The 15,225-nt window shown below is 36.6% G+C and overlaps 1 protein-coding gene across 1 annotated transcript in view; it reads left to right on the plus strand.

Annotated features, from left to right (window-relative positions):
- duox (dual oxidase) overlaps positions 1-15,225 on the plus strand; it is a 30,713-nt gene that overhangs the window by 249 nt on the left and 15,239 nt on the right. The window contains exons 2-21 of the mRNA XM_015049907.1: positions 90-225; positions 301-384; positions 459-623; positions 2,577-2,764; positions 2,859-3,060; positions 4,240-4,406; positions 5,297-5,360; positions 5,695-5,791; positions 6,417-6,507; positions 8,255-8,357; positions 8,426-8,598; positions 8,682-8,857; positions 9,600-9,718; positions 9,795-9,932; positions 10,010-10,126; positions 11,391-11,590; positions 11,797-11,982; positions 13,001-13,226; positions 13,852-13,945; positions 14,025-14,200. Of these exons, the coding sequence (XP_014905393.1) occupies positions 159-225; positions 301-384; positions 459-623; positions 2,577-2,764; positions 2,859-3,060; positions 4,240-4,406; positions 5,297-5,360; positions 5,695-5,791; positions 6,417-6,507; positions 8,255-8,357; positions 8,426-8,598; positions 8,682-8,857; positions 9,600-9,718; positions 9,795-9,932; positions 10,010-10,126; positions 11,391-11,590; positions 11,797-11,982; positions 13,001-13,226; positions 13,852-13,945; positions 14,025-14,200 (2,833 nt within the window). The 5' untranslated portion in view covers positions 90-158. The remainder of the gene's footprint in view (positions 1-89; positions 226-300; positions 385-458; positions 624-2,576; positions 2,765-2,858; positions 3,061-4,239; positions 4,407-5,296; positions 5,361-5,694; positions 5,792-6,416; positions 6,508-8,254; positions 8,358-8,425; positions 8,599-8,681; positions 8,858-9,599; positions 9,719-9,794; positions 9,933-10,009; positions 10,127-11,390; positions 11,591-11,796; positions 11,983-13,000; positions 13,227-13,851; positions 13,946-14,024; positions 14,201-15,225) is intronic.

Genomic DNA, 15,225 nt, shown 5'->3' on the forward strand with positions numbered 1-15,225 from the left:
AGACTTTCAGTGTATTAACTTAAATATTATACATTTAATCTCCTATCTAAGTACAGAAAAGCGTACATATGAAAATAACATTCAGCTACCTGCACGTAGTCTTCACTTTTCAGGAGCCCTTCTTTCCTCTTGAGAGAAGAAGCGCCTCTCTCGCCTCAATGGATTTGCGTAAATGGGTTTGGAGAGTCTGCACACTTGCTGGCTCGGTGCTCATCCTCAGTGAGCGTGAGTAAACTTCAGCGGTGTTTTATTCTATAAAAATACAAGCAGCTGGTTAATTTTAACTTTCAAAAAATGCAGATTGTGAAGGTGAACTAAGCTGGGAGGTGCCTCGCTTTGACGGCTGGTACAACAGTTTGGCGCATCCGGAGCGCGGAGCCGTCGGTAAGTCCCGGCAGGCGGCGGTCCCGGTTTCACACATCACCGGGTGACTGATGGTGACTCTGTACTCACGGCAGGTGCTCATCTAGTGCGCCTCGTGCCCGCGCGCTACTGGGATGGAGTCTACCAACCTGTGCACGAGCCTGTGCAGCCGAACGCACGCGGGCTGAGCAGGCTGTTGGCCGGGGGAGCTTCCGGTTTGTCCTCAGCACGCAACCGGACCGTACTGTCTCTGTTCTTCGGTAAATATGAAGGAAATTATCAATAAGAATAATGAAAAAATATACGATAAAAATACAAAAAACAAAAGTAAAGTAAATGACTTAATGCTTCAGTCAAAAATAATAATTTGTGACTATTTGTGCTTCGTTGTTTCTCACATAAAATATGTCATAAATATGCATTTATAACGCATATTTACGTCATTGTAAATAGAAAAAAATTAGTGCATTTCCGCCAAAAACTCAGAAAGTTTCTAAAACGATAGAAAAGTCGAAAATTTGCTAGAAAAAAACTCAGGAATTATGAGATTAATCAGAAATTTCTACGTATGAATGCATTTTTTCTAGAACTTTTTTGACTTTTCAAAATTAGAAAATGCCTTCAATTTCATAGAAAATTTCGGAGATTAATCTCAAAATTTCAGATATTTTTTTTTCTGGCAAATTTTCGACTTTTTAAATTCAGAACCTTTTTTTTTTCAAGAAAATCTTTGGAGGAAAAATGTTACTTTTTTTCTATCTACAATGGCAATAAATGCCATAGTAAATATGTTTTAGAAGTGCTCAGACATTACATACTTAGCTACTTGTGAAACACTGGAGCACAAAGAAGTCGCAATTTATTACTTTTGATTAAAGCACTAAGTGCTCTAAAAGAAAAATTATGATTTGTTTATTTAAATTATGTTGATGATAAAGTTAAATGGTTCAAAAAAACTGGTGTCATAAATTCAATCATGGAAGCAAATTTGGGATCTGAAGTTTCAAAAAGGCACCAATTAGTATGTTATTACTATTATTATGATTTTCTCTTTAAGAAATACATTTAAGGTTTTTCTACTACTTTCGCTGTTGTTCTTCTAACAATAATTATATTATTTAAAAAGATAGAAAATTATCAGGGAGTCAACATTTTAAGCTGTCAATATCATCTGTATTATCCATTAGTGCCTTTAGAAAGGCTGCTTCACTTTGATAATATAAGTCTGTACCTTAACTCTGTCAGTTTCTAAAAGCTGCCAACATTTCAAAATCCAGAATCTTTTGTATCAAAGACCGAAAAACAAATCAACTTTACTGCACTCCATTCAGCCTTCTTGTTATCTGCTGAGAGTCTTGCTCTCTTTCAACCTCCAGATATCATATATTGTAGAAAATGCTGTTTTTGTTTTGTGTCTTACATTTCTATATTTCCTGTGAGTACAGCTAGCTTAGTGTGTTGTTGTTACCACACCTGCATGCATGTCCCACGCCACTTAATACTGTTTATGCCATTAAGTCACTGGAGAAATGTGGGAGTAGAGGCAGGACACACCCTAGACATGTAGCTGTTCATCACAGGTCCAAAAGAAATGCAGCCTTTTCATATGAACCCACATAAGTTTTGAATTTTATTTATGCAAATTTAACATTTTGCACATTGTTATACTACCAAAAGCAACCCAGACGGTTTTTTGGCAATACTTTAGTGCTTTCTGGTATTTTGGAAAAGAAGCTTTTTAAAAAGCCTTCCAATTGTTCAGTCACAATGGAGGGGCACTGCACTGTTACCTAGCAACCCAAGCTGAGCCCCGCCTGCCACCTAGCAACCCAAGCTGAGCCCCGTCTGCCACCTAGCAACCCAAGCAGAGCTCCATTAAGTTTGGCCAGCTGATTGAATGTGATGTACAATGGCTGCTGGAAAAGACAAATGTTTTGTTGTTGACTTACCATTCAGAAACTTATTGCTGCATTCTTGTTGGTTGTGCAGGAGGCTCCACTTCTGCTTATCAAAGATGTGCAGTTGTGTAATTGCGCGTCTGTTTGCAGCCATTTTCACGTGTGAGTGGGGCCTGTGGCCAGCTTCAGCTTATAAGGATTTACAGTGATAAGAGGCCCTAAACATTGTACTCTTGTAATTAATTAATGACTTTGTGAGGTTAAACACTCAGGAATCTGTGTCTCACCTTGTTAATTATGCTGAAATCTTTTCAGGTTACCATGTTGCCTTTGAGATTTTCGATGTAAGAACTCCTGGTTGCCCGCCTCAGTTCATGAACATCAAAGTCCCTAAAGGGGATCCTGTCTTTGATCCCAATGCCACTGGGAACGTGCGGCTGCCTTTCCAGAGAGGACAATGGAACAAACTGTCTGGCCAGAGTCCCGGCAACCCTCGAGCTCAGGTGCTCACCCTTTACTTCCTGTTTACGTTTAATCAGGGCTGCATTCTGAGTCGTTCTCTTTGTTTACTTCTGATAATCTGTGCCACTCATGCAGGTGAACTCTGTGACAGCGTGGATAGACGGGAGCTCCATTTATGGTCCTTCCTCTTCTTGGTCTGACTTCTTGAGAAGTTTCTCTGGAGGACTCTTGAAACGAGGGTCTGAGTGGAACATGCCGAATAAAGGAGGGGGTCGCAATTTCATGTGGAGCGCTCCCGACCCCTCCACTGGAGAATATGGACCGCAGGGACTTTATGGTGAGATTTCTCTCAATCCTTGCAGATTAATCACGATTAATCACAATCGACTCATTTAGTAGTCGATTAATCGTTAAGTAGAGTCTACAGAGTCAAGTAAAAGGCCGTTTGGTGAAAGAACAACACATTCAGAGCAGTATTTCGGCCAAAACTGCATACAAATATACACTTTTCTGTAAATATGTTCTAGCCAAAAGTCCTAAAGTGGAATTTTTAGCGTAACCCTCTTCAAAAGCTGTATGAAAAATCTATTATTAACCACTTTTTGCTGTTAATTTATTAATCTGTTAATCAAAAAAAAAAATTGCCAACACTGTATTCTTTGCTACAAATGATCAAGTGTACACAAAACGAGTGCTATGTTATTCCATTTTGACAGAAACATATTTGTTTGTATCCTTTAATATGTTTCTAACACAAACTTAAATGAAAAATCTGCAGAATCTGCCACTTTTTTTTATTAATCAGTTAATCATTAGGATATGCTGCTCATTCTGAACAGTAAAGCTTAAGTGACTCACTATTTTCATAATCCACTAATCTGAAGAGCTAATTTCAAAATCTTACAGTCCAGAAAAAAACAACTGAAATTTAAACTGCAGCTTCAAAACAATCTGCTCCACTCTTCCTCTGCATTTTGCAATAGCCACCCAGTCGATACTGCCAGCTGCAGAAAGCAAAAACAAAATCAGAAATAATTTGTCATTAACAATATTCCAGCCCTTGAAGTCAGAGCCTGAGTCAAAGCAGGTCCAGCCTGACGTGCGCTGTGACTCTTTAATAATTGTGTAAATGGTATGTCACTCTGACCGCAGTAAATCCTTCTCTCTAAAACAAAAGGCGAGTCATGCAAGTGTCATAAAACCCGTGTTTTGTTGCTCCCGTTGTGAAAGTTGCATAGTTATCACCTTTTGGTTAAGTCGCAGGATGTTGTCCCAACTTTTGTCACATTTTTGAAAAAAATAAAACACTAAATTATATTTCTAATTAGTGGTTGATTACTGGTAGAAGAAAACAGATTAAAGTCTGCACACTTGAGAAACGTGTGTTGTTTATGTGTTCTTCTTTCATGCAGTTTGTCACGTATTTGACCTAGTTCTGCACGTTGCGGTCATAATGAGGCTAATTCACCTGATGAAATAGCAAATCGTCCTTGTTTGTGCCATCTTCCATGTGCAGAGTTGGGAAATGCATGGGCCAACGAGAACTTGTTCACGGCAGCAGAGGGGATTATCTGGTTTCGCTACCACAATTATGTCGCCGCAAAGTTGCACAAGAAGAACCCAGAGTGGTCAGATGAGAGGCTGTTTCAAAACGCCAGGAAGACCGTGGTCGCCACGCTCCAGGTAAACGCAGAAGAAGAATAATCCTCTCGCTGCACAGGTGATGATTTAATTTGCACTCTGAAAAGACGGACAGGAGGTAGTTAGGGAGCAGAGCGTCATTTCTGACCAGTCGCAGCTCTGCCATGCACGTACACTGCAAAAACACAAAGTCTTACCAAGTATTTTTTTTTTGTCTAATTTCTGGTGCAAAAATCTTAGTTCATGTGAAAAAAGCCAAAACTAACTTGCAAGTATCTCTTCAGCAAGCTTGTTTTAAGTAAATAATTCCTTAATATTGATTAAGATATGCTACTTCTTTTGGCAGCTACATTTACTTCTAACAAGACAATTTTCCCATAAAAATAAATATCTACATTTTCCATAATAAAAATAGTAAATTTATTCTACCAAAAGCTCTTCAAGTGGCATTTTTAACTTCACCCAGTTCAGATTGTGTTAAAAAAATCTTTAATATCCAGATATTAATCTGTTAATCCAAACATAATCAGCAATAACCCCTGCACTATACAAATGCTTCCTTTTTTTAGAAATGATTATCCATTTTTTGCAATAAAGAGTTTATTCTCTTATTTAAAATAGGAAATGAATTATTTGTTTATTTGCATATTTAATGTATTTCTAATGTATTTAAAAGAGGGCTTAAGTGAAAAATATACAGAATATGCTAATTGTTTGCTCAATTAATCAATTAATTGTCAGAATAATCAGTAACTTAACTGATAACTAAAATAATTAAATAAAATCGTAGTTGAAATGCAATAAAATGGGAAACTTGCTTTCCATACAAAGAAATCCCTCAAAAACAGAAGGAACAGGATGTTGAAAGTTTAATTAGGACACTTCAGGGAGAGCATTTAATGAATTTTTACCTTCCTTGTGTTTCATCACAGAACATCGCTCTCTATGAATGGCTGCCAGGATTCCTCGGAGACAGAAAACTCCCTCCTTATCCCGGTAAGCCTGAGCCGGCCCGTAGCGAGCGAGTGCGTACAAGTGCAGGGAATCAGGTAATGCACCGGCGACCGCAGTCCGCGGTGAGGTGAGCTACCGGTGGCGGAGTTTGACAGGCATGTGCTGCGTCAGCAAACCACTAGCCCGGCTCTCCCAGTTCTGCTGACTAAGCTGCCACGGCTGAAGAAAGTTATGGCGACAATAGTCAGAGGATCCCAGGACCTTACTCACTTTTATTTGTCAGGAAAAACACTTTCTAGATGCTGGAAGTTGTTTCCGCTCCGTAGCTTTTTGTGATATGTTTGTGTCTTTTTTTGTTTTGTTTTTTTCTTTGCAGGCTACCAGAAGTTTGTCGATCCAGGCATTTCTCCCGAGTTTCAAGCAGCTGCCATGCGGTTTGGTGTGACTATGGCGCCCCCTGGTGTCTACATGAGGTAATGATTCTGTGCTGCACTGTTTTTTTTGTTTTGTTTTTTTTTTTTTAGAACTCCCTGCATATAATCAGAGAGAAGGGCATTAGAGGTGAACCCTTTTTTTTTATATATATATATATATATTTATTGTTTTCAACAAATTAACAAAACTGCAGGACAGTTAACATACATTGACATATGGATTGCCAAACAGTCAGCTCTAACCAGGTAGTGTGGGATGATGCTGACAACACTGGGATCTTCTATATCGTCTTAATCCATTGATCACAGTTGGGTTTGAACTAATTACATTTACAGGGATAACTTTTTTTTTCAGGAGTATTTTTACTACACTGTACTTTTTACTTTTACTTGAGTAGTTTTATTATGAAGTATCTCTCTTCTTACTTCAGTAAAATTGTGTAATTATGTTGTTTACTTGAATTATTTTCAAATTAGTTCATAAAATACACAAAATTTCCACATAACTTACAATTTATTCTGTCTGATTATGTAACTTTTAAATATTAAATTACTGATGCTTTGATCAGTTACTCAGTACTTGAGTAGACTTTTTACCAAATACTTTTTACTCTTACTTGAGTATAAAATTTGGTTACAGTGGTTTTTCTTTTATTCTCTGCAGAAACAAAACTTGTCATTTTCGAAAGATAACCAACATCGATGGCAGTAAATCACCAGCAATACGTCTCTGCAACAGCTTCTGGAAGCGGCAGGTAAATATACTTTCAACTACCTTTTAAACCATACAAATTTGTGATACAATAAAGTTAAATAAAGTCATAGTATTTAGAGAATAGTGTCATGATATTACAAGAATATTTATTTATTTTGTTAGTGTGGCGCTAATACTCCATTAAACAGTTGAAACTAAACGTTAACATACACTAAATATAAAGAGTAAATTTTTTTCTGACTCTCTGAAGTTAAATCTGACTAAATTTCTCTTATTTTTGGTCAATTAGAATTACTAAAATTAATTCAATTTGCTACATGCCACAATAATGTCATAGATTTACTTATTAATGCCTTCAGAATCATTGAAGAATCATGAAATCACCAATAATTTTGGTGATTGACCTAAAACCAGATGTTTGGCTTAACTTCAGAGTGAGAAAAAAGGTGTGTGTATTTTTATTTGACGTATATAAACTTTTGGTTTCAACTGTACAACTAAAAATATTGAACATTTATTTTAGCGATTATATTTGTTTAATTTGGCCAAGAAAGTTGCAGATGGTTGATGTAAACTTTGTTAAAAACGCTGGTTCTATTTTAATCACAAATTTATTTACAGATGTTGCTGTTATGCTTTTAAAAGGCATATAAAGTTTAAAAATAATGGCAGCGCTGTTAGATAAACCCTGAGTCAACACGGAGGAAATGTTTAGGTATTCCTTGGGGAAAGATCATGGACCTTTACGTTCTGCTGAATGCAGATAATTTAAAGGTTCTTCAATGATAAATGGGGAAAATGTCAAGTTACGCCTCCAAGGAATTACTTAGACTATAAATATGTATTTAATATCTACAATTTGGAGAAGAAAGAAGGTTGTTGTTGGTATTTTAGCTTCTGAACGTTTGAATATCGTTTAACATAAAAGAAAAGAAACTTGGGATGCATATGGCCTTGCAGAAATGTTCAGTTATTAAACATTTTAACATTTTATGAGGAGGTGATGGGATAGAGTAACACAAAGTAGTTTTTTTTTACATAGAACACACAGAAGTTTTTTTTTATAATGTGGTAGGGTTCAAGATCCACTGTACCATTAGAACATCCTCTAATCTCAGTAAAATATATCCCACAGTTGTCTTACTGTTTATAGAAACCTTTTAAAATGATGTCAAATAGATTAAAAGGGACCTGATGTGCAAAATTCACATTTTGCATGTTTATGTGCTTAAATTTTGGTCTCAGCTGCTTCTAAAAACAGCCAAAAGTTTAAAAAAAAAAACTCCAAATGTTTTTAATGGTTTTTTGGTGTCTAGAAAATGACCCTATTCAAAAACTTCTGGAATGTAACGTCACAAATCAACAGGCACTGCTCGCTGCTTAGCAACCCTAGTGAATCCCAGCCCGTTACCTAGCAACCCAAGAGGGGCTACAGCATATTTGGTCAGCTGTGGGAAAAGACAAGTGTTTTGTTGTTGATTCACAATCCAGAAACCATTTGCTGCATTGTTGATGGCTGTGCAGGAGGCTCCACTTCTGCTTTTCAAAGATGTAAATACAGCTGTATAACTGTACTCTTGTTTGCAGCCATTTTCATGTGCAATATAAATATTGCACATGAAATATTTATATAGTTCTGCTCAAAATAAGCAGAACTAATCAGACAAAAATCTTACTATCTAAGAATGAATTTGCACAAAAAAATGCTGTTTTGCAGCCCATAGATTTATCCTATCGTGTTAAAGAAAGCAGGATGAGTCGCCTTTTAAGATATTTGTTTTCTTCAGAGTGCCAACATGAAGACAAGTCAAGATGTGGATGAGCTTCTGATGGGCATGGCGTCTCAGATTGCAGAAAAAGAAGACCACATTGTTGTGGAGGACCTCAGAGGTTTTCAGTTTTTAAACTGTTGATACTGAAACATCCACTAGCGTCTAACGCTGTTTCCGCCTTCACAGACTTCATGTATGGGCCGCTGAGGTTCAGCCGCACAGATCTGGTGGCTTTGACTATCCAGAGAGGCAGAGACTTCGGTCTGCAAAGTTACACAGAGACGAGAAGAGCTCTGGATCTGCCGCCTGTAAAGACATTTGAGGAAATTAATCCTGAGCTGAGCAGCAGCAACCCGCAGGTCTCACCTGCAGTCTCTGAAAAGATGAATTCATGGACAACAAAAACAGATAAAATGCACTAACCGTAACTCTGCTTCTACAGCTGCTGCGCGACGTTGCGGAGTTGTACGGCGGCGACATCTCGAAACTGGAGCTCTTCCCTGGAGGTTTGCTGGAGTCCACCGACGGACCCGGTCCGGTTTTCTCTGCTATAATCCTGGATCAGTTTGAACGTGTCAGAAACGGAGACCGGTTCTGGTTCGAGAACAAGCAGAACGGGTAACGCTCAACACTTCCCACCCGGATGGAGATACTTTTAATATCACCACCGTCTCCAAAAAACACTCAATCTTACCAAGTGGTTTTCTAGTGCAAATGTCTTAATTAACAAAACAAAATTTAAAGTAAATTTTCAGCAAGACGTAGGTGTTTTTTTTAACCCTTAAAAGCCTGGCCAGTCAAAAATAATCAGACATTTTTTTTTTTAGAACTTGGATGTTTTTTGAGCCTGGAAACAAAATGCAAAAAAAAAAAATAGCTTATTACATACTTAGGCTTTTCCTATAAATTTTGCTCACAACAATTTGAGTTTTAGATACAAAAACAATTTTTCCCACAACATTTAGAAAGTATTGAACATTTCAGGCAATTTTTCAGGAATTATTAACTTAACATTGATCCATTTTTTTTTATCATTTATCAATATTAAGAAATTATTGACTTGAAGTCAACAGTTTCTTAATATTTGTGAAAAAGTACTGGCAGATTAATTTACTTTATTACATGCAAACAACGTCTTTTTATAAGTGAAATAATCAGCCAGTAATAGTAGTACTTTCATTTTTATAAATATTAAGGATTTATTTACTTAAAACTTATCTTGCTGAAAAGTTTTTTGTAAATTAGTTTTATTTTTTTTCAAGTGTATTTAGATATTTACACCATAAATTAGACAAAAAATACTTGATTTTAGATTAGATTTGTTGTTTTTGCAGTGTAGTAATGCATTTTTACTTTTCAGTTTGTTTACTGATGAGGAGATCCAGACGATTCGCTGTCTCACATATCGGGATGTTCTCATAGCCGTCACAAGCGCAGAGGAAGCCGATTTACAAAAAAACGTGTTCTTATGGACGGAGGGTAAAAATGCAACACGTTTGTTTTGTCATTTCTTAAATCAAAAGGTGTTTTTATAGAAAAGCCATCTTGCTTCCAGGTGACCCCTGTCCTCAGCCTGCGCAGCTGGATGCATCGATGCTGCATCCGTGCACCAACGTTACTAACCTGGACTACTTTGATGGAAGCCACGCCGGCTTCGGGATCGCCATCATTGTTATGTGTCTCTTCCCTCTTGGTCAGTGTAGAAATCTCTCTCTGTTTGCATCCTGGAAACAGTTTGTTTAGTGAAACTGATTATTTTTGCCTTCGCAGTGAGTTTTCTGGTGGCTTGTCTGGTGGCGTGCCTTCGGAAGTACAGGTACAAAAAGTTTCAGAGGAGAAAAGGAAAAGCAGGAAATACAACAGAGGAGCCGACTCTGGGAATCGCTGGTATGAAATCTGTGGAGTTTTAGCATTTATTTGTGATATTTTGGTTGATTAAGAATCAGATTTTGTTTGTTTTTGTCTGTCTCAAAAAGAGCATAGAAAATACAAACCAATGTGAAATTAGAAACAAATAATTAAAATCAGGTTCTTAAAGTTGTCAAGCTTCTTCAGCATTTTTACTTTGTTCCAAACTAGCGCTTGATTAATCAGATTAATCGTGATTAATCTATAATTGAAATAATCAGCAACAATTTTAGCAATCAATTAATTGTCATCTGGAGTAGATAGATTGTTAAACAATATATAAATGTTCAATTTAAGATGAAAATCCTTCTTTGTCTGTAAACATGTTTAACCCAGAACTCCTCAGGTGTCTAGTTTTAGCTTCATCTGGCTCAAATTCTGTAAAAAATAATTCAAAATCATCCAATTAAGCAACTTTTGCCATTCAATTATTAATTAGTTAATTTTAAAAAGTAAAAAAGATTAACTCCATGCTTTACTAATGTTAAATAAAGCAGAAAGATTTTCACATGTTGATGTGAAAAGGATTTTTTTAGCTGTAGATTTTAGGCAAAAATGTTAATTTTTATTTTAAAAAGAATCTAATCATTTGCTTTACATCTTTTAACGTATTTATAATATTGTATAAAATAAGGTTAAGTGGCTAAATTAAAATTCTACAGAATGTGACAATTTTAGTAGAATAATCGGTAGCCTCTTCCCTATCAACAACAGTAAACAAGAATTTCTTTCAACAATAGATGTATTATTCCATAGAAACTGGATTTGAATTATATAAGCTAAGAAATTTCATGTCATTTTTTAAAAACAGCATTTTATTTCTATTTTTAGGATTTAAAATAAAGGTAAACAGAGGGTAAATATGTTTTGAAAAGCACATAGATTCAAAACTAATGAGAAGAAAAACAATATAAAGAAATGTTTTTGGTGCATTTATTGTCATTCTTGTTGAAATTCAGTGCAAATATTGCAGAAAGAATTTGAAAACTGGTTAAAAACCCTGAATTTATTATGTTTGTATTTAAAACATTAACTTGTTCCTTTTAATTGTTAGTCAAAGTTATTAAGAAAATATTAGAGCCACAGGTTGCAGATTCCTTGACATAAAATCCGAGATAAAAATTATGATACTTGTGGCTGTAACATAAAAATTCAGTAAAGTTTAAGATGTTTTTATTTCTTGATCATTTAAATTGCCCTGTTTCTTACTGTATTTTTCTTTTTCCTGTGTTCTTGGCTGCAGCGTACGAGTGGCAGGGCCGTAGAAAACCGCTGCATCCAGTCAGTGTGGAGATCGAAAACAGGAGGCTGCAGGTGTTGGACAGATCTGGGGCCGTGCACCGCTCCCTCAGTCTGAGGAACCAGAACCACCTGGACATCTTTCTTTCCAGCAGTCATCACCATAAATCTCTCCTGCTCAAAGTACCAAAAGAGTACGACCTGGTAAGTTGCTGACGACTGATTTAAAACGCAACGGTCCAGTTTAACCTTGTGGAGACAGATTTATATCTAAGCCAGCTTAATCCCTGATCTAAGCATGACTCTGCAGGTATACCTGATCTCCATCACTTTTATCTTTTGTGCTCTGTGTGTGCGTGCGTGCGTGTGTGTGTGCGTGCGTGCGTGCATGCGTGCGTGTGCACATCCAGGTGCTGTTTTTTGATGATGAGAGCAAACGTTCAGAGTTTGTCAGCCACTTGCGCCTGGAGCTGGAAGACATGAGGCAGGAGATTAGAGTGAAGGAGATGAGAGAGAGGGAGCTGCTGAAGGAGGCGCTGACCAAAGAGCAGAGGGCTCAGATTGTGGAAACTTTCATTCGCCACGCTTTCTCCAAGGTAGAATCAGCCTCTGGATATTTACCTCACACGCTGCTCTGTTGCAGCAGGAGCAGCTTTAAGTTCGCCCGCAAAATATCGTCAAGTCATGTTTGAGGTCAAACCTCAGGCCGAAGGAACTAATTGTTGGCTTGACCTCTGATGTGACGAGGTCTGACCTGAACCTCAGCTGACGTTGGAGATGTTATACTGTGATGACAAATAATAACTAGGGCTTTAACTAACTACAACCGTAGTAAGTGATTATTTGATGATTAATCAATTAATCAAATAACAAAAAGGCAGTTTGCAGATTTTTCATTTAATCACTAAAACTGTTTTTATGCAATATTAGAAACATTGGAGATATTACCCTATGATGACAAATACTAAAACAATCGTTAATAAAAGCCTTAGTTATTAATCAGTTATTCTGACGATTAATCGGATAACAAAATGGCGCATGTTGCAGATTTTTCATTTAACCACTTACACTTTTTTAATCCCAATATTAGAAATGTTGGAGATATTACACTATCTCCAATGTTGACAAATAATGCCTAAAGCTTTAACTAATGATTATTTTAGTGACTGATTATTCTGACGATTAATCGATTAACCGTTTAACAAAACTGAACATACTGCAGATTTTTCATTTAACCACGTAAGCCTTTTTTTTATTCCAATATTAGAAATGTTGGAGATATTACAGTATAATGACAAATAATAACTAGGGGTTCAACTAACGCTTACTTTAGCAATCAATTATTAAGATTAATCAATTAATCGTATAACAAAATGGCACATTCTGCATATTTTTCAGTTATCCACTTATTTTTGGCTTCTTTTTTTTACTGCTTTGAGTATGTTGTTCTTTGAGCAAATAACCTTTTTTGGGTCTTTATACTCTAGTTATCAATTAATTGAGTCATTGCGATTAATCCGATTGACAACAATGAATCCGATTAATCCAATTAATCGTTTCAACCCTAATAATAATAACTAATAATAATAACATTGCTGTCCTTTTGATGCTCAGGTTCTGGAAATAGAGAAGTGTGATGCTGGAGACATGAGTGGCATCTCCAGTAAGCGAGCCCGAGAGGTTCTGCAGTGCGAGCTGACGGCGTCAGAGTTTGCCGAGGCGCTCGGACTGAAACCAGACTCTTTGTTTGTGGACTCCATGTTCACGCTGGCTGATAAAGACGGAAACGGTTACCTCTCTTTTCAGGAGTTTCTTGATGTCATAGTCATCTTCATGAAAGGTAAAATCAGTGGTAACAAGTATATTTTGCATCTTAGATGAATTTTTAGCTGAATTTCTGGCTTTCTACAGTCTGTGAAAGTTAAGAATTAAATTTTGGTTATTTTTAAGGTATTCTAAGATGCACGAAAGCAAGAAAAAACATGTTTTCAGATTGTGTTTATGTATTTCACAAATAAATTAAAAATAAAACATGAATATCTGAAAATACACTGATATTACGGGATGTGGACATAAAATGGCGATTATTTAAGTAATAATGCCATTACTTAAAATGGAATCACTTTTTAAAGTAATTATTAAAGTCTTAAACAAATTATTATAATTATTTAAGATTTATAAAAATTGATGTAGGTTTCAATCTGTTTTTAAGAAAAAATACACATTAATGTAATGGTAAGTTTTATTTATGACATAATCAACAAACTATTTATTGGATTGGAGTCCTATTGAATGCAAACAAAAGTTTGCAAAAGCCTCTGGAAATTATATACTTTGTTCTAGTTTTGTAGATTGGTCTATTTTCACAAATAACATCTAGCATTTACCCACATTAGGTAAAATTATGTTTAAATTGTTACAAAGGTAGTTTAATTTTGGCTATGAGTTCCCTTTTATAACTCCAGGGTCTCCGGAGGAAAAATCCCAGCTCATGTTCTCCATGAATGACATTGGTGGAACTGGCTACTTATCGAAGGAGGAATTCGCCAGGATGCTCAGGTTCCAGCAGCTTCATCTTTTTCATGGCTGGACAGAGTTTACTCGGCTGTTTTGTCCTTACCCTTTTGATGAATTGCAGGTCTTTCATTGAAATCTCCAACGGCGTTCTGTCAAAGACACAGGCAGAGGACGGCATCAAGGCCATGATGCAGGCGGCAGGGTTTGATGACAAGGAGAAAATCTCATGGAGGGACTTTCACTCGCTCCTGAAGGACCATGAGAAGGAGCTGCAGTTCGCGCAACTCAATGTCAAAGGTTTGAGAAAGTTTGGTTTAAAGGTGACCTATCGTGCTTCCTAATATAGATTAGGATAAGTCTAATGGCGATACAAAACATGTTCATCACATTATTTGGACAAAATCACTCTTGGATAATAACATTTTAGTCAGTTCTGCCGAATTTCAGCTTCATTCAGAATAAGCTCTTGTCACTTTAAATGCTAATGAGCTACTGCTGGCCACACCCCCCAACTCAATGCTTATGCTTGCCCTGGAAACCAGCTGACCAAACATGCTGGAGCTAGAAGAGCGCGATATGGACTTAAACTTTAATCACAATATTTAGTGGTACTATTGAAGTGACGATAAGAACTATTCATTTAATCTTTTTTTGTTAACTGTATGGTTCTGACACAAATACTGCTCCATCCCATTTGGAATATGCCTCTTTATGACACTAGTCACATAAAAAGTGTGACTTGTATCACTAAACTGCACACATATTGTCAAATTTAATTATACTTTAATTGAAAAAACAGTGGAGAAAAAGTCAAACAAACACTCCCAACAATACAGAGAGTTTTTGGAGGTTTTAAAAATCACTAAGTGGAATTTATTGTGACAACAATAAATCAAAATTCTTATTATAATGAGAAATTTATCATAATCGTTAATAAACAACACGATAAATGCTGACCTCAGCTTTGGTTGCTAGGTGACAGCCTGGTCTGGCTGAGGTTGCTAGGTAACGGGCTGGGCTTCTCTGAGGATGCTAGGTGACGGCAGGTCTGGCTGAGGTTGCTAGGTAACGGGCTGGGCTTCTCTGAGGATGCTAGGTAACGGGCTGGGCTTCTCTGAGGTTACTAGGTGAGAGGTCAGTGCCTGCTGATTTATGATGTTACATTCTTGCGGTTTTTGAAACAGCTAATTTTCTAGACATCAAAAAGCATTAACTTACTGCCAATAAATGGCTGGGTGTTTTTTTAAAAGTGTTTTTAGAAGCAGTAGAAACCCAAATGGAAGTATAAAAACATGTAAAAAGGTCCCCTTTAAGACCTTTAT

The sequence above is a fragment of the Poecilia latipinna genome, unplaced genomic scaffold (genome assembly GCF_001443285.1).
Source record: "Poecilia latipinna isolate Pla-1442-1.1 unplaced genomic scaffold, P_latipinna-1.0 Scaffold965, whole genome shotgun sequence".
NCBI classification, from domain to species: Eukaryota; Metazoa; Chordata; class Actinopteri; order Cyprinodontiformes; family Poeciliidae; genus Poecilia; species Poecilia latipinna.